This window comes from Oxyura jamaicensis, chromosome 4 (genome assembly GCF_011077185.1).
Source record: "Oxyura jamaicensis isolate SHBP4307 breed ruddy duck chromosome 4, BPBGC_Ojam_1.0, whole genome shotgun sequence".
Taxonomy (NCBI): Eukaryota; Metazoa; Chordata; class Aves; order Anseriformes; family Anatidae; genus Oxyura; species Oxyura jamaicensis.
The window spans coordinates 36957943-36976532 of record NC_048896.1 but is presented as its reverse complement, the minus strand read 5'-3'; the positions used below and the strand labels follow the sequence as shown (position 1 = coordinate 36976532).

Sequence of the window (18590 nt, the reverse complement as noted above, 5' to 3'; positions counted from 1 at the left end):
CTCTTTTCTTGCTTAGGAAAATACCAGTCGGGGGTAGATAAACCTGATCCAAAGACATGGAAAGCAAACTTCCGATGTGCTATGAACTCTCTGCCTGATATAGAAGAAGTGAAGGACAAAAGTATAAAGAAAGGAAACAATGCCTTCAGGGTGTACCGGATGCTGCCACTATCTGAAAGACCTTCCAAAAAAGGTAGAGGAGAGAGGTTGCGAGTGTGAAATCGGTGTTGGGTTCATTGCTAGTATGGGGTCTGCATAATGTGCCAGTTTTACTTCTCCTGCTGTAAAGTTGGACTATTCTATCCAGGTGTTCCCCAGAACTTCTGAATGAAAAATGGTCTGCATTCAATTAAGAGAACAAGCTCAGTTGAGAGAGGATCAATAAGATACGATAACTGGTGGTCTCTGTAAGTGGTGATAGCTCTGTTAAAGCCGATGGAGCTGTGTTCAGGTGCTAGTCCCATGTACCTTGCTTGCTTAAATTTTGGGGCTGCCAGTAACTGCTGCCAAATGGGCCAAGTTTGATAGGGGACAGTGATATGGCATAAGCAGCTGAAGATTTGCAGAGTGACAAACACCCCTAACTTGAATCAGGAAAAATGTTTCCTGCGGGAGGTGTTAATATCAGTGCTGAACTAAAGCACAGTTTTAGGAAGCTGAGAATACCACAGAGGAGAGCCCCTATTCATTTTTCTGTGGCACCATTTTCAACATCACAGTCCCTGTGAGGTATCCTAGTGAATGAAGGCAGCATAAAGCCATATCTGCTTATTCCCTACCTCTCATGAGAGAACTGGGTCTCCTTCAGTCAAGGAGGCTGAGTAGAGGATGTTCAACATCCGTGCGTTTCACACAGTAAAGCTTATTCAGAATATGGTGGCAAGCATTTTTCTGTCTTTTTTCCAAGCAAGGATAGAAATAAACTCACACTCTTTTTAGCTGAGTGGGAGCAGTACACTTGAGCATAGCTGTGGCCTACATAGAAAAGCTGGTTCTGTAGGTTGCAGGGACCAAACTCAGCTGCCATGTGGAACTGGGAGCTCAAATTCAGCTCAAAATCTGGGTTTCCTATATAAGGAACAAACTCCCAGGTTTGACATCCTAGGAGGACACTTCTCTGTTCAGAATGTTAAACCATGTTGCCACTTCTTTAGTTGCATAGGTAAACTAGGCCATGAAAAAAAAAAAAAAAAACCAGCAACAAAGGCTGTCCTCTTTGCCCCCATGGCATGGTAGTGGTGAAGTGAGAAACTGTTTAAATTCCCCAGATTTGGCTTAGGTGTTAGGTCTCCTACATGACAGGAGAAGATCTAACCACCAGGTCAATCTCGTGAGTGGTTTCTTTTGAGCAGAAACACTGGCTTCTTTATGACTTTGTTATTGTCTAATGGAGTAGAAGATGGGCTTCCTTGTTCCTCTGGTATCGTCCAGTGCCTACAAGTATTGGATGAAAAGATAACCTGCCATCCGAATGCATAATGCTCCTCTAAAATCACATCCAGTTCACCTAGTGCTCAATCTATTATTTTCTCGAATTGAGAAGTAAAAGGTACATCTTAAATTTAAGGTAACTGTGATTTGAAACATTTAACTCTGGCATTTTGGGGGCAGAATCATACTATGAAATGAAGATCAATCTGGAAAAAGCAGAATTTTTGCTTTGGAACTGTTTCCAATCTCTCATCTGTGTTGTATTTCTTACATTCAGGCATATATCCATGAACCACAATCTGTCCCATTGTGGTAGATTCCTCTCATAGCTGTAAGAACTAGAAAAGTTCATCATGAAAAATGAGATTCTGGAGCTCTGTGCAGGAGAAGATTCCACCACAAATGCAGTTACTCTACAACTGACATACTTCGGGCCTTGTATATATTCTCGCTTGCCCTTTCTACATGGCATGTGGCTATATTTATGTATGAGTGAGGGCAAAAGAATTTGTCTGCAAACATTTCTAATTCGAAGTGCTGTCTTGTAGTACGGATGGGAGAAATTCCTGGGACACGTCTGTACAAACAGCGGGGTAGAGCAGAGCTTGCATCAGCAGGTCTGAGCTTTCACGTTAGGGTCTCTTCAGGACACAGCAGGGGCAGCAGTGCTGAGGTCTGCCAAGGCACGGGAGCTTTAGTGAGGGCTGTACACCTTGGGTTTTCTTCTGCATTCTCAAATCCAGCATGACTACATAACCAATTTGCATTTATTATAATATATAATCCTTCTCCCATGTTGCAACCATTTACTAAAATTCATTGGAATTTGCTGTGATCTCTTTTCACACGTTAAATTACAGAACGATCTCCCTTTTCCCGTTGCTACAGTGAGTGTGTCTTAAGTGTGATTAGGCATGCATTAGGCTATTTTATTTTCTTTGAGTATTTTTCTCAAGTTTGCTTCTCCTTTAACAGTTGCAGGTTCTTAGTATGTCATTCTTCCATATTTTTCACCTTGCTTTTTTGAATGAGATCACTTTCTTCAGTCCCTTCGCGATTCTTTTTTGAAGTCCTTCAAAAATAAAACCCAAAACCCGAGTGCTCAAGGTAAATTTTTGACTGCCCAGGCCTTATAGTGAGTTTAAAATTAAGCAAAATGAGTTCTCCCTTTCTAGGAGGTGCTACTATTTTGAGGCACACTTGGGGGCTATTTCTTAGTGGATATAGAAGGCATGTAGGATAACTCATGGCACAGAGAACTTCAAGAAATCTTCTTTCTGTTGTTGCAGGAAAAAAAACAAAGTCCGAGAAGGACGACAAATTCAAACAAATTAAGGTAAGAATGGCTGTTAATACTGTAAGAACTTGTGAAAACAATCTGTTGCAATTTTTTAATAGCCCCAGTAGTATCTTGTGGTGGATATTTGCAAATCTCCTATGCATGTGGTTTGGTTAAGTAGCTACAGTTATTTTGGACTTTTTTTTTTTTTTTAAACCTGAAGCTTGTTACAGCCATGACTAACGTCATCAGTTGACACAGCCCTTGTGTTGCAATGCCTGGAGGTTGGAAAACTGGCAGCTTTGGCAATACATTTGCCATTTGTTTGTCTGTGTAAGTAGAAATAAAGTAATTATGGAAGGAATGCTTCTGAACAATGCAACTACCTTTTGGAGCAATTAGTTTTTGTGCAGAAGGCATTGGAAATTCATTTTCATTTAGGCAAGGGGGAGAAGTCTTATCGGATCTGCATGTTCTGCTCATGCACTGTAAGTTGGAGGAATTCAGTTGTAAAGCTCACCAGCTAGCATATGAGATTTCTTCTTGCTCAGAGCATGGACCCAGACTCCCATTTGCTTTCCCCGTAAAGCATGGTATTTGATAGGTTTCACAGTTCTGCTGAGGCCCCTCAAAGAAGATCCTTGTTAAATAGTGGCAGGACTTGGTCCAACTTCATTTTTTTTCATGAAGTAAATTGCAAAGTTTCCAGACTTTCAGGCTTCACTGAAGTTTGTGTTCTCAGGTCTTTCATTGAAATCTGGGATTGGAATACTGAAAACATGGCCTCCAGTAGCATGTAGCAATGTCCATAACAGAACAGCTCGGTCCTCTGCTGCTTGCTTGTCAGGGACTGGGGCTCTCATTCCTCAGCCGGGTGAATGTTTGAGGCCTGGGAAAATGACTTGAATGCAATTGGATTTGGAAGGCAAAAACTCTTTTGGTGATTTGTGACTTGTATAATTACATGTCAGAGCACTGCTTTATTCTGGTAAAGTCCTTTGGTCAGCGTCAGGCAATACACAATGCCTCCCAAACCTGGCAGCAGCACTTTGCTGTTCCCCTTCTTCATAATCTTTCTTTTAGTCAAAATATTAAATACCTGAAAAACTGCAGAGGTGCTTGAACAGTCTTGTCCTCTTCATTAAGACTGATCTCACGAATACTGCTTGCTGAGAGAGTTCCAGTGATGTCTGTGAGATTATTACACACAGCATTATGCCTGTGAGTAGGAGCCTGCAGGGAGGTGCTCACAGCTTTTGGGGGGTGCTTTCTTCCAGCTTGGTTGCCCTGAACTGTGTGGAAGTATTGGGCCGCATGACCCAGCAGCAGTAAGCTGATCTGGCCATGATTCCAGCACATATACCTGCCACTGATAGCCATGAATATATGGCTCGCCAACCACTAATTATGATATGGCTGCTTACCTTTTGCAGGCTTTGATATGGGGCCAGGTAGTGTTCCTGACTGTTCTCCCTTATTCTGAGAAATGTGTACGTGAGCTGACTTCCAAATATGCCTGTATTTTTAAAATAGGTGCTCATTCAGCCCAGCAACTGCTAGGTAGGCTGTTGAGTGCTGAAGGCAGTAACTGTGAAGAAAGATGGTGGATGAGTTAGTGCAAATGCACATTTTTGAACACTGAAAGCTGCTCAAATTTCTTTGCTTGGTGATGCGGATTCCTGAGATCTGAGCTGCGTGGTTTTTGTTGAAAGCCTTGAAGCTACCTGGAAAACCTCTGCTTAGTGAAGATGAGCGGGAGGCTGTTCCATGACCTGCCTGTTAATTTCTGTGGGGTAACAGGGTCACCACTGCCAGACCCTGTGGGTGTCCAAAGCTCTAAGGCAACCACTGGTGGGGCTGAGGAGAGCTGCCAGGACTTGCTGGTGAGACTTGGTGCCAGACCTTGCCGGGCTGGTGAGGCCGAGCCTGAGCAGGGTGCTCAGAGAGGGCGCTTCCTTCCTCGTCCCCGCTGTGGGTGAGAGGCCTGGCCTATACCTGATCCCTGCTCCACTTTAGGCAAGGGGGACTGAGAGTGGGTCTCCCGCCTTGCAGATGAATCTCCTGGGGCAAATGGGGGAGAGGCCATAGGTATCTGAGCAGCCCAAAGAGAAATAGGTTCTTTCCTTTGAAAGAGAGTTCAGGGCTGAGCTGCCTGCTTGGGGCTTAATCTCTGCCTTATCTTACGTGTAGTTTTGGCTATGCATGCAGCTTCCCATTCAGACATTTGTTTAAGTTGAAGTGACACCTTTCCCTGTCCTTTCAGTTTAGCTTCCTCCAGGCATCACTGAAAAGTTAAGTGCTTTAATATTGACTGTGCCAGTGTCCATGTCCCTCTGTGGATCTGGCACCGTCACCTGAGTTGTAGGATGAATATTTATTTCTGCAGCTTGAAAGGGCAGCTAAATAAACTTTTCTGTAACTAAGCCTCAGCAAAGCTGAGCGAGTTACAGTGTGAGCAGCATTCCCATGGGGGCTGCTGTGTTTGCCAGGGCGTTGCACAACACCAGGGCTCTGGTGCAGAGTCCTCATCTGTCTCTGCAGTCAGTACTCGTGGATGGATCAATAGCAGCTAATTTTATCTTTTCTATTTTTCTGGTCCTTTGACTTGTGGGCTGACACCACCAGTGTGGCTCATCAAAGACCCAGTTGCTACCAGTACTTCACTCTCCTCTGAATTTTCGTCCCAGCGATAACAGTTCATATGGTTCGTACAGTGAAAGGCTGGTGCCACAAGTCTTGAGGCTTGCCTTTGCCCTACACTTGCTGAAGTGGAGCAGTGAAAACGGGCATACCATGGCATCAGATCACACTGGCAGTTCTGCACCTCTCTGCAGATGCCATGAGGACAAGAGCGACGCAGAACTTCACTTTTGGTGGCGGCACTGCCTGCCCAGAATGAGAGCAGAAGACTTTAGACTTTCTATCTGATGATGACCCCATAAAGGAGCCCATAACAGGGAGGAGGTTGGACTTGTACTTAATTCTTTAAAAGTGTCTAAAACTTTTTAAGAAGTCCCGAGTTTGTGGAATTAAATTTTTGGTGTCTAGTCTGAAGGGGGGATTTTAGATTCCCATTTGAATGTACCAGACCTACAGAGTATGCATCTTGTGGACAGCTCAGTGTATGTAGAACAGGTGGTGTTTTCCCAACGCTGTTGCCCTGTGGTAATGTTTATGATGTGATCTAAAAGGCTGTATTTAGTGTAAACATCTTGGTTTGCTTTCAGGCTTGCTGCAGAGAAAAATTAAGACTAGAATTTAGTAATTACTATGCTGGAGCTAAGGCTTCCTTTAAGAGAGTGCTAAGAGATACAGCATGTTTGGAAGGGAGAGAGGATGAATATTAAATAGAATACATTTTAAAGCAATGTTTCTTCTTTGTTTGCTCCAAATGTTAATCTCTTGTAGTAAATAGCACACTAATTTCTTGCTCTCTAAAGGCTCACTCTAAATCTGAAAATTAAAAATAGCTTTAGTTTCAAAGCTGAAGATTTGGAAATGAAATAAACTCTGGCTTCTTCTCAGAAAACCAAATTACTTGTTCTGAAACTGTGTCTAACAGAGCAGTGGCTATGCGGCAGGCAGAAGTGATTTAATTTATTACCGTCTCAGAAAAAAGGGATGAACTGAGTCCAGGCTCCTAAAATAAATCAACCCTGACCCAACTGTACTGTTTTCATTCTAGCAAGAGCCAGTTGAATCATCTTTTGGGATTAATGGGCTAAATGATGTCACTTCTGACTATTTCCTGTCCTCCAGTATAAAAAATGAAGTTGACAGTACAGTGAACATTGTAGGTAAGTACTACTATGCTTTTCATATATGCTAAGCATACAGGTGAATTAAAACACGATTTCGTGAAATAGGTGATACCAGAAATAAACTTCTGACTCTGCCAAACTCACCTTTCCAGCAGTTATTTTGCACTTTGGAAAACAACACAGTTATAATTGTCTACATGCTTTTTGCTAGCCCAAGCCGTGCAAGGTCCTGCTTGTGGGCCAGCCCCGCCGCCTTGTAGAGACAGTGAGCAGCACTTCTGCAGCATGGTTGTTCCCCTGAGAACAAAGCTTTTACAAACTTTTTCAGGTGGCTTTTCCTGATATTAACTTACTATACAGGGTAGTCTTCAGCTACGAGGATATTGTAGCCAGTGTCGGTGGGAGTTAAACCAAAGTTGGACCATGGTTTCCCATTGCTCAAAGAACAGGTTCGTATAGGTTAACGTTTTATTTGTGAATTTAAACCCACAGATGAAATAGAGGACCTCAGTTCTTTTACCTCAGTAGCAGAGTCCTTCTTAACATCACAGAGCTAACAAGAAAGATCAGTGAAGACCGTATTTAGAAACGAGTACATTAGGAATTAGATATCATCTTTGAGGAATGTGAATAATTGGACCTTGGTAGAATAATGGGGCTGTTCTTGACAGCTCTTTTTCAGCTAAGGTTGTGACTGTAGTGAGGAATCTTAGAAATGTGAGCCATATACCATTTTCTCTAGAATTCCACTCTTATATATGAGGAAGAAGTGTTTGAAAAATATACTAATCTTCTGTTCGCAAAGATGGCAGAAATTACATGCAGTGACTTTTTTTGCTACCCAATTTTTTTGGTCACAGAGCTTTTCATGAAGTCATTCCTCCAAGTACTTCTATGTTTTAGAAGTCCTTTTGCTCTCATTATGGCCGTTTGTTTAATCATCTCTTGCTTTGGGGCATGATTTTTTTTCCTACTATTACAGAGGGCTTTATAACTCAAAGGAATAGCACAGTAGTGAGGTATATTTACTGACTGACTCATAAACAAATCTGAAATACACCAAGGCTGATATGCAGCCCCAGCAAGGAAGCTTCATTCACTTTTGCTTTATTTTACAACCTTGAAGTCAAACAGAGATCAATTAACAGCATTCTTTGAAATGTACCTGCTGTTCCCCCAAATCCAAGAGAGTAATTTTGCTGCAACAGCTCAGTTTTGTACAGTGCGGTGTATCCTGAACTCCTGTTAAACTTTATTGTGAGATGAATGCGTGTTGTACCATAGCAGATCTTAGTAATTTACAGGACAGGAGCCATACTGGTAACATCAGTGTAAAAGTGGTAAAGGGGCTAACATGGAAACCGAGCAAGATGTTCAGAGGAGTAGAACTGAACTTGCACCTTAAGGGCTTTCATTTTTCATTTTTTCCCTGTGCTCCTATGGGTAGACCTAGCATCCATTTTCAGAGGTGGAACAACAAGGTTTGGGTGCGTAACTGTGATCCAGTGTTGTTTAATTAATGGCTTCTGAGTGTGCTGCTTATCCAGTCTGAGGAGAGAAGTCCTTATTTAGTACTCCAGGCTGGTATTTAATGTAAACAGGGGGGAAAGGGTAAAATAGATATATTCTGCAGAAAGGAGGGAAGTCAAGTGGTGGGGAGAAAAGACAAACAGCACTTGCAGTGTTTCTGACATACGTGCAGCTGAAGGAAGAGTGGTGGCACATTGCCCAAGTGAGCAGTATTTTTTGCTGCACTGAAATTATCTCGTGGGGTGGGTAAGAATTCTTCAGGTCTTGAGGAGAAAGATAAAACAGCGCAGATGGCCTGTTCTTATCCCAACAGTGTTGCACAATACTGGTTTCTCCTGGATAAAAATTAACTCTATGTGTGTGTGGTTGTGAGTGTGCACATGCATGTGCTCCTGCACACACACACACACCCCCCCACTCAATAAAAAGCAGGTCCTTTCAGAACCAGGAAAAGTGACAACAAAATATCTACAACAAAATGGTAGTAATTGTAGTGGTCCAAATGAAAAAAAAAAAAAAAAAGACTACCTGGTATGTATGTAATTTTCTATATGTTGGAATTGTCTTATAGAATGCACATCCCCCAGGCTTTGGGGGAGTTGCCAGAAGTTGGCTGGCACTTCACAAAGCTTTTCCCTGGGAGAAAAACCTGTCACTTTTCTTTTTCAAAACATCGTGTTCTTACCTTGTCTAAAGATAGAAGGCAGGAATGGGTTTTGTGTATATACATGTGCGTTCATGTATATTTACCTGAATCCGTCCAGGAAAAGATAGTATCTTTTGCTTTTTCTCTTTTAATTAATAATCAGAGTACTTAGGTCACTTAACAGAAGAATTTCAAGATGTACTGTGCTTCACTAACCACATTTTTCTCCATCATGAATCTAGAATAAAAATATGCTGTCTGATTTCCTAATGATACCATATAGCTCAGTGAATAAATTGTGGCTGTCCTTTGAAACTCCAGTATTGGCCAGCTCCAGAATGACATTACCAAGTGGAATGGACTACTGAGGCCTGAAAGATTTAGTAGAGTTGTTCCTATGTAAAACTCAAAATAGGCATTTATCACTGCACAGTGTGTTTTAAGACTAAAAACAGTTCACAAAACACAAATAAATCTGAACCATTTCCTCCGGCACAAAATATTTCCAAACTCTTGTTGAATTTGGTGGGGATATATCTGTATGAAGGTTGTTTCTTTTGATGTTTTGTGGTCCAGTGTAAGAATATCTGTAGTCCTTCCCTTTCTCTTGAACAGCTGCGGATTCAGGTTAGCCATCCCCTAAGGTGGCTCTGTACATCCATGTTCTCCTGATCTACCTAGTGGCTTTCAGCTCACTGCTGGATTAATGTGTTCATACTGCTGGGATCAAAAGGGGGGTTGTACAAGGCAAAGAGAATTGTCTCAAGCTGCTCCAGATAACTGAGGTTTTGGCCTTTACAATAGTACTTCTTTGCTGAGTAATTTCTAAGCTTATTCCCCTGTTTCAAGAGGGTGTTCTGTAGCACGGCTAGTGTCTGCAAAGTATTTTGGGATGCTCACAACGCATCCATGGTGCTTTCACTTTGTAGAAATAAGTAATGTTTCTTTGGTATTAAATATTATGTGCATGGGGGAATAGGAAAACCATCTGTTAATAACTAACCAGACTGTAGCTGTCAGTCACAGACCACGGGGACTACAGACTAGCAGTGCAACTGCGATTTTCCACATGCCACCACTGGCATTGCAAGGATCAGTGAGAATAAGCATCTAATTGGAGAGGAAATTTTTGGCAGATTCATGTCATTTATAAATCAGCTTTCTAGCATATTTTACGCAACCATGTGACCATTTTTTGCACGCCTGTTCTGACCCATTTGCTTTCATGATGCATAATTTACACGAGAGCATCCAGAGGCTATGGGACGTTGGCAGCTTGTTGGGTGAGGATGCTTCCCAGATTAGGAGAGATAGCTGTTGTCTGTATGCCCTGGTGAAGGGAGAGTGTGGCCGTGGTCTTCCCTAGGAAAGAGTCTGGACAGCTGGTGTGTTGGGGACGGCTCGAGGGCATTTTGAATGAGAGCCAGGAAAAAGTTAGGCATTTTCAGTTGTCACAAGTGGAAAAGAAATGTTTTTGAAGGTGATGGAAACTAAATATATCACACAGGTTTCCTATAGAAGTCCCACTGAAAGCAGGTGGTGGACATGGAAGAAAGTGCTGAGGCTATATTAAAGACTGTGTTTCACTCAAATACCAAGCAGTCTCCAAGGACAAGCTCTTAGAGATTCATCAGAGTCGACATAAAATGAGTAATCAATTTTTTCTTCTGACTCCAAGTTGTAGGACAGCCGCACCTTGATGGCAGCAGTGAGGAGCAGGTGATAGTTGCCAATCCTCCAGATGTTTGCCAGGTAGTAGAGGTGACAACAGAAAGTGATGAACAGCCCCTCAGCATGAGCCAACTGTACCCCCTACAGATCTCCCCTGTCTCGTCCTATGCAGGTAAGCATCATGGTGTTTCTTTTTTGGAAATGTTTGGGGACACTAGGTTTGCTCAGGAGTGTCAAGCCAAGAGGCAGGAGTCACCACAGGGGAAAAGGGGGCTTTTCCAGAGCACCTGGCACAGATTCAGAAATGTCTATTCTGCTGCCTTCTGTATTTTTACTCAAAAATTCACAGTCCTGTATATTCATTTTACCTTGGGGAACAACTCAGCAGATCTAAGGACGGAAACGTAAGCTGGAGTTTTTAGCCTGTGATTAATGGAAAAATAACCTTTTCAGATGTTATGCAGAGAGATCTTGTCATCTTTTATTAGAGGGACATTTTCAATGGTACAAATTGTATGTTGCCAATATATTGTGTCCCCTTTGCACCCTGACCTTTTAAAGATAAAAGGTCATCTCTGATGCATGTTTCTGTGATGCCTACCACAGTGGGTACAGAATGCTAAGGGCTGCACTAAGGATAGATCATGTAAATGTGAAGCTGAGGGCCCTGGAGGAGTGGATTTGTCTTGTTGCATATAGTCTGCAGACTGGAACAGCCATGTAGTGACTGATAATAAGTGGTCTGTGGAAGTCTGGCTTCCAACGTCTGTCTTCCATCTGGATTCTCTGATATCTAGTAAGGGTTGAGATAACAAGCTTTCCCCTGAGTCAGGATGCTAATGGTTTCTCATTTTTATCTGGCCCATTATTTTCATAAAACTGGTAGGAAGTTAAGAGTCTTGGCACTTATTAATCCCTTATCTAAGACTGACAACGTATTCAGAAGTTGCAAGGGGAGAACAGATACAAATGCACACATGGGCACGCTATATAGAGTCCTTGCAATCACATAAGCCTTATTTCCGTAGGAAACAGGGCAAAACCACATTTGAAAGTAGAAAAAGTTTCATATCCAACCTGTCCTTCCTTTTTTAACATATTGCTGACTTGCAAGCCTCAGGATACTGAGGCAGAAACAGAAAAGTCATCTTTTTAGGCAAACTTGAGTATTAATTGTTACCAGTACAATTTATTATTTTACACATGGTTTTGTCTTTGACTCGTTAGGCTGAATTAGTTCCAGACATGTTTTCATAAAATATGTATGTAGGAATTTTTATCTTTGGGTCTGGGTGAATAGTTGTTCTTTTGAATAGCCTCCAATGTTAGTCTCACACACGTTGATATATGATCGTGCTTCCCAGCATGTTTAGTCTGTAATGGCCAGAGCATTTCGAAGGGCCTTGCAAAGCACGAGGTGGGGGTGCTCTAACATATTAGCAGTGGGAGATGCGGCCTTTGAAACGCTTGTCCTTTTTCCAAATGCTTCTTGCAAAACTTTTCCTGGCTATGTGAATGTGGCAACAATGCTTTCTTGTAACATCAGCTAAAGGATCTAAGTTCTTGGAATGCAAACAAGAGCCACTATCTAGGTCTGGAAGTCGTGGCAGTTGCTTGGGCTGTGACAATAGGGAGGAACAGAGAATCATCCGGACATGAGCAAGTCCTGAGCTACCTTTCCTAAAGTCAATACAACAAGTCTGCACAAATGAAGCATGTCTGAATTACTTCTACTATTCCCTTATGTTGTCTTAGTATCCTGGTGGTCTTGAGCTGACCTAACTTATATCAGGACCTGCTAACTCATAACTAGGATAGCACAGAGACGATTTCATGCCACTGACATGCCTTTAAATGCATGTCGAGACAGCTCTTGAGGATCCTGGTTAGTCTAGCCAGAGGCCAGCAAGGCATGGAATACTTCTAGGGTCTGTCCTGGAACAAGTCCTGATTAATATCTTCATCAGTGAGCAGAGGAGGTGGTGGAGTGCACACTTGTGAAGTTTACAGCAGACACCAAGTAAAGGACACCAGCTGATAGGGCCAAGGGCAGGGCCACAGTCCAGAAGAAAGCAGAGAGTCTGTAGGAAAGGGGCCAATGGGAACCTTACGAAATTCACGGAATCATGATAACATCTAGCTTGGAAAAACCCTTCAAGATCACCAAGTCCAGCCAGTTCAGCAAGGACAGATGCAAAGTGCTGTTTTTGGAAAGGAAGAGCCCTTCACAGCGATTCAGGCTGGGGCTGCTGAAATGGGGAGCAGCTCAGCAGAAAGGGGGGTGGGCAGTGAGCTGGACGCAAACCAGCAGAGCACCCTGGCTGCAGAGAAGGCCAGCAGCCTTCAGGACTATGGCTAGTAGAGCTAGGCAAGTGATTATCCCCCTCTACTCAGTGCTAGCCTCACTGCTGCTGGAGTACTGGGCCTGGTTCTGAGTCCCACAGGCCAAGGAAGCAACAAACAGGAGCAAGTGCAGGGAAGGGCTGCCAGGATGGTGAGAGGCTGGAGCACTCGTCCTGTGAGGAAGTGCTGATTGAGGGACTGGGGTTTGTTCAGCCTGGAGAAGAGATGGTCCTGGTACCCTCACAGCAGCCCATCCATACCTACAGGGATGCTACTGAGAAGGTAGAGCACGGCTCTTCACAGTGAGGCATGGAGGGAAGATGAGAAGCAATGGGCATAAATTGAAGCAAGAGAACGTGGTCCAACTGGATATTAGAAAAAATGTCACATTTTTCACCACAGGGTTTGTCAGAACCCTGACGTTTGTAGGATGTTCTTGTGACTATTTTGGATTTTTTATCTTACGCACAAGTCCATAAAGGAGCCCGGAACCTGCCCTCATGGCTTTGCTGGGTTGCCTCCTCTGTCAGGTGCTACCACAGATTGGCAGGAAAGAGTATGACCAGAACAGCTGTGCAAGAGCAGTTAGTTTAGCTCTTCTGAAACAACAACAACAAAAAAGTAGCTGGAGGTATCAGCTGTCCTACATAAATCTGTTTTATTTCAAAAACACCTCTAGTTCCTTTCTGAGGTTACACAGGCAAATGATATGTCTGGCCCTTACGAGTTTCCTCATATTTCCACTAACGTCTTTGAAATCCATGTTTTTAGTACCAAGGCTGTTCTTGTCAACCTTGTCTTGTTTGACACCGATACAAATAACCTTCTTGATTCAAATAGCCTCTCTAACTTTCCATACCCGAGTGGCTAGCTTCCCTGGCTTTGCTAACTATAGTGCTATCTCTTGCTCAGCATTTTGTTATGTATAAACATCAAGGATGGATTCCTTTTCATCTGCATCACCCTTTTTTTGTTGCCACATGTTTCTTCATGTCAAGGAATATCTGCTTCTTGTCTCTGTGTTGATTCCTCTTATTGACGCTATCTCCGGGGCCATTTCTCCTTTTGAACAGATTACTTTCTGCCTCTCCTCCCCCCAGTCTGGCTTAATGGACATCTTTATCACGTTGTCACATCTCTCTTTACCTGGGCCAGTGAACGAGGGGCCCTGCAGTTTGTTAACTTCATAGAGCTTCACAGTCAGATCCTCTGCTTGCTGCATGCTGAGGCTGGGACTGTGGAGTAGGTGAAGCATCAGCTGTGGAAGTTAGCGTATTCAGTAGCTGAGCTGCCAGCTTCCTTGCTTCAGTAAAAGGATGTAAACTGGGTGCAGTTTACATCCTTATGTCTGAAGGAGCAATTCAGACCATAAGTTTATGGCCCACTGCCCAAACCTTGTCCTTAGCCAAGCCTCAAGACTTCTCTTGAGGAGCTCTGGAGACTCGCAGGGGAGGTCCTCTGGTCCAACCACTGTTCAGGCAGGGACGTCTAGAGGGCTTGAAAATACAACTGAAAGCCCTGGCTTTGGGGCTCTTCTGCAAGCAAGGGCTGAGCTGCAGGAGGATGGCTGTCCTGCTGGAGCTGCTGGCCTGTCCCTTGGTGCAGAGGGGTGGCAGCTTGTGTGTGTGCACGTGTATTTGTGCTCTGGTTGAAATGGTGAGGGCCAGGGAGGCAGTATGCAGGGGTAGGAGGCCATGGGGCTGTCCTGCTTTGGTGCAGAATGTAATTACATTTCTCTGTGCTGGAGTCGTGGGTGGAGGGCAGAGAAACAGGCTGAAGGACTGGGCAAGGGTGGCAAGAATTAAGTAAAACCGAAGTAAACCAGTAGTAATAAAGTGCAAGAAGTGGCAACGAGCCCTTGAGGTGGCAGATTGAGATAACAGTTTATGAAACAAAAACACACTTATCTCCTCTGGGGTGGAGTTGTAGATGGTTTTGCAGGGAGATAAAAATAAGGATTGGAAAGGACTTTGCCCATAGCTGGGCCTCAAGCTGCCCAGAGCAGGTGAGGGAGAGGGGGCAATCCCTGCCAGCACGAGTTTCCTCCCTCTGCCCAGAAGTATGGGTAGTTACACAGATCTGCTTCTTCCACCTCTGTTGCTGTCTTTCCCAGGGTGTGCCTGTGTTAACCATGATAACCATGTGAATTTACTCCAGTCGTTCAACGATGCCATGTGGTCTAGCCCTTTGATTACTTCACAGGGGGTCCATGCTTTGCTATTGTTTTCTGCTTGTTTGGCCTGGCCCTGTTTGCTTATACTTGTTTGAAGTGGATCGAGCCTCTTCAGCTGGATTTTGCTACTGTAGATAAAATAACATGAGTTTCATTTTTGCTTCCATTTTGTTTGACAGAAAGTGAAACGACTGACAGCGTTCCAAGTGATGAAGAAAACACAGAGGTAAGTGCTTTCTGGAGTCTAAACACTTTGGAGCAAGATCTCAAAATTATGTCCAGAGGTATTCTTTCCTCTTCTATGTTTGCAACTGCCTACCACTGAAACATTCAGTTTTAAAAGCTGAGAGAGAGAAAAAAAACAAACTAGAAAGGTTCAAAGGATACAAATGTTTGGATGATTTTCTAGCAGAACGGATATCGCTGCAAGTTCCTTCTTCCTCATCTGTCAAAACTACAAGGAGATAAATTTGCATAAGAAAATACTCTGTTGAACCATCGACAGTGCCAGCTAGTTTGTGAATAAGGAGCAACCCCATGGACTTTGTCATGTGCTCTGTGTGTGTGTGCACTATGCATTGACATTGCTGGGCAGCGAGCATTTTATTTCAGCTGGAAGCATGCTCACTTTGTTTTCCTTAAATGGCATCTGAACTCATACAATTGGAGGAAATGTTTACATGTATGATAGAAATGCAACTTGAATGTTTGAGATATGTGAGGCAGAAGGCTTTCCTGAGAAGCGAAGACCGAGTTAGCACTCAGCATCAGCTACTGCTGCCCGCGTGGTTCTAACAGCGTTTCTTGCCGTGCCCTGTACCAGCGGGCTGTATGGGCTGCTAGTCTTTCCTGCTTTGGTGAAGCCCGAAGCTCAGTAAAACGCCCCAGGAGGGTTTGTGTAGCCGGTAAGAGAGAAGTGTGGGAATCCACCAGCTACTTCACCAGTGGTGACTGAGGTGGGAGCTCCGTGGCTCCCCAGACCCACTGAGGACCCTCCTTTGACAGAACATGCTTTTGTGGCATGTGTGATGTGGAAGGAAGAGGATGCTCGTGTTCCCTTGGCAAACCTCATAGCTGTGATGGTGGACATGCTATCAAGGGACATTGGCTTTCCCAGCAGCCTTACCTGTGTTGACAATGTGGGTGGTGCTGTTTGAAAGGTGTTGAGTCTCTGTACCTGCCTGTTGGCAGGAGGATGCTCTTCCCAGTAATGGAGGAGACTTCCATTTGATGCTCTTGAGTTTTTGGTCTTCTGTGTCCGACTCGGTGTCTGACACACAGGCAGTAAGGCCTTCCTTTTCCATCAGAAGGGTGGGCAGAGTCTCCGGAGTGCTGGAGAGCCACCAAGGTTAAGATATAGGACTTCCTAAAGGGAGAAATGTCAGAGAGCAAAGACATTCAAAGTCAGCAGGTAGGCTTTAAGAGAGCGGGTAACTCCTGTGCAATTTGTGGATGTTTCAGTCTTCATCTTGTTCCTGTGAGCACCTTACAAAGTGCATTCACTCATGTATTCTTTCCTCATTCTTCTTCCCCCTTTGTAGGGACGACTTCATTGGCAGAAGAAAAACATTGAAGGCAAACAGTATCTCAGCAATCTGGGAATGAGGAACACTTCTCATACGCTTCCCAGCATGGCCACTTTTGTTGCCAACAAGCCTGACCTGCAGGTGACCATCAAAGAAGAAAGCTGCCCACTGCCTTACAACAGCTCCTGGCCCCCGTTCCCAGACATCCCCCTGCCACAAGTAGTGTCCACAGCCTCCACTAGCAGCAGCCGGCCAGACCGCGAGACACGGGCAAGCGTCATCAAGAAAACGTCAGACATCACCCAGTCGAGAGTCAAGAGCTGCTAAGCCTTTGACAGTGTGTTTTTTAGCTTTGTTTTGTTTGGTTTTGTATTTTATGTTTCTCTAGGAGAGGTTCATCCCTTGACGCACATTAGACAAATCTAAGGTAAAGAAAGCCTTGGCAATATAAAACATTGCTGTGTCCGACTCCAGTGCCGGAGTGTTTTAACTCAGGACTCCAGCCATCAGTATGTACACCTGAACCCAGACGGACTTCCAAGGTTGCTAGGTAGGAAAAACCCAAGAACTTTGGCCCACTCGCAGGTTCCAGTGTTTTATATGAGGACCAACCGACCACAAAGGAAGTGGTGCTGCTGCGCTTCTTGCTGTCAAGGCTGTGATGGAACTGAAAGCCTCAGAATGGAAGAGAAAATGTGAACTAGCTGGAATATTTTTAAATAAAAAATCTATTGTGAATATTGTACATAGTGCAGTACTAGCAACGTTGCAGTCTGCTTCTGCACCTTATTAAGAAAGCACTTATGAAAGGCCTTTTATTACCTTGCTCTACTTAATGGCACATTGAAGGTCCCTCCCCACCTGTATTCTTTTCCAAGGCTATTCTTGCTAAAGTGTCTTTAAAGAATAGAGGAAAGGAAAGGAAGTTAAAACTTCCCATGTGGATTTCATACATTTTAAGACTGCTTTTCTCATGTTTGTTTTCTAATCTGCTATGCTTGAATGCCGCGTGGTACAATAGGAAAAAAAAAACTATTACAGAGATATTATGCAAATTCCCAGATTTAAAAAAGAAGAAGAAAAATACTCTAATTCTAACCAGAGCAAGCTTTTTTATTTTTTATACAGGGGAATATTTTATTCAAAATAAAATTCTAAAGTGAATATAATTTTTTTTAATCTTTTCTACAGCAAATTTATAATTTTAAGAATCAGTCCTTGGTTATCAGCAGTTATTACATCCTTGTGGCACATTTTTTTTTTTTTTAATTTTGTAAAGGTGAAATAGCTTTTATGAGCTCATGTAGCAATCAGATTATCCTGTGGATTGATAATAAATATGGTATATAGTTAAATTTTTAATAATCCTCTTGTTTGTCTCTCTTTTTTTAATCTTTCAGAAGCCCCAGATGGCATGGGTGTTTGATAGGTGGATGTGACCTCTCAGAGTGAACAATTAGCATGAGCCGTCTTTACAGTTTCTGCAGTGCCCATCTAACAGAGTGGGAAGTACTGTGCTCGAGACAGCTTGAGGTGGAAAGAGGAACTAGAGCTTAATGGCAACCTACTTGAGTTTGGCCTCACGTGAACAGGTTGGGAACCGGGAAACCTCTTCTGGTGCTATTCCATGGCTGGGCTTTGAGCAAGGCACCTCATGGAAGGGATCTTGAGGAACCCCGTCCCCAGCCCAAAGCAGGCTCAGCTGTGTTTGCCCCGTTCCTGGTAGATACCTGTTTAGTTTACGCAGTTTTCTTGTCCAGAAAATTATGTTTTTAAAGAGTTTCAAGCAATAGCTCTTTATTAGTGGAATGAATCAGAAGTCAAGTAAACACACTTGAAGTAAACATCCCCCAAGGCTTTCAACATCTAGTGTGTGATGACAAATTCTGATTTCTCTGGGCCTTTGAGGGAAGCTGTTGAGTGTCTAATTAAAGTGTGTGTAGTGGCTCGCAGGATTGCGTGGTGGTGGTGGGCAAACCATGCTGTTGGTTCTGTGAAGTGCTATACTCTGAGCTGTCACAGAGTGTTCTCCAGGTGTGACTACCACTCTGATACTAACTCAACAACTGAGTGCTTATGGAGTATTGTGCATGTGTGGCTGATGAGCAGCAACAAGCACAAAGTTGGCTGTGTCAAAGGGAGATGTATTGATTGTCTGTTAAGAAGGCTCAGCTTCTGGCCAGGATTTTGCTATGTTTTTAACCTGATACCACAATTCCAGGTTTTATCC

General features: G+C 43.5%; 1 protein-coding gene across 5 annotated transcripts in view; it reads left to right on the top strand.

Annotated features, from left to right (window-relative positions):
- Nucleotides 1–17725, top strand: part of IRF2 (interferon regulatory factor 2) — a 42009-nt gene extending 24284 nt beyond the window's left edge. For all 5 annotated transcript variants that reach the window (XM_035323843.1, XM_035323840.1, XM_035323844.1 and 2 more), the window contains 6 exons: nt 17–193; nt 2721–2767; nt 6396–6507; nt 10326–10490; nt 15014–15060; nt 16376–17725. In XM_035323843.1, the coding sequence (XP_035179734.1) occupies nt 17–193; nt 2721–2767; nt 6396–6507; nt 10326–10490; nt 15014–15060; nt 16376–16687 (860 nt within the window). In that variant the 3' untranslated portion in view covers nt 16688–17725. The remainder of the gene's footprint in view (nt 1–16; nt 194–2720; nt 2768–6395; nt 6508–10325; nt 10491–15013; nt 15061–16375) is intronic.
- The last annotated feature ends 865 nt before the right edge of the window (nt 17726–18590 follow it).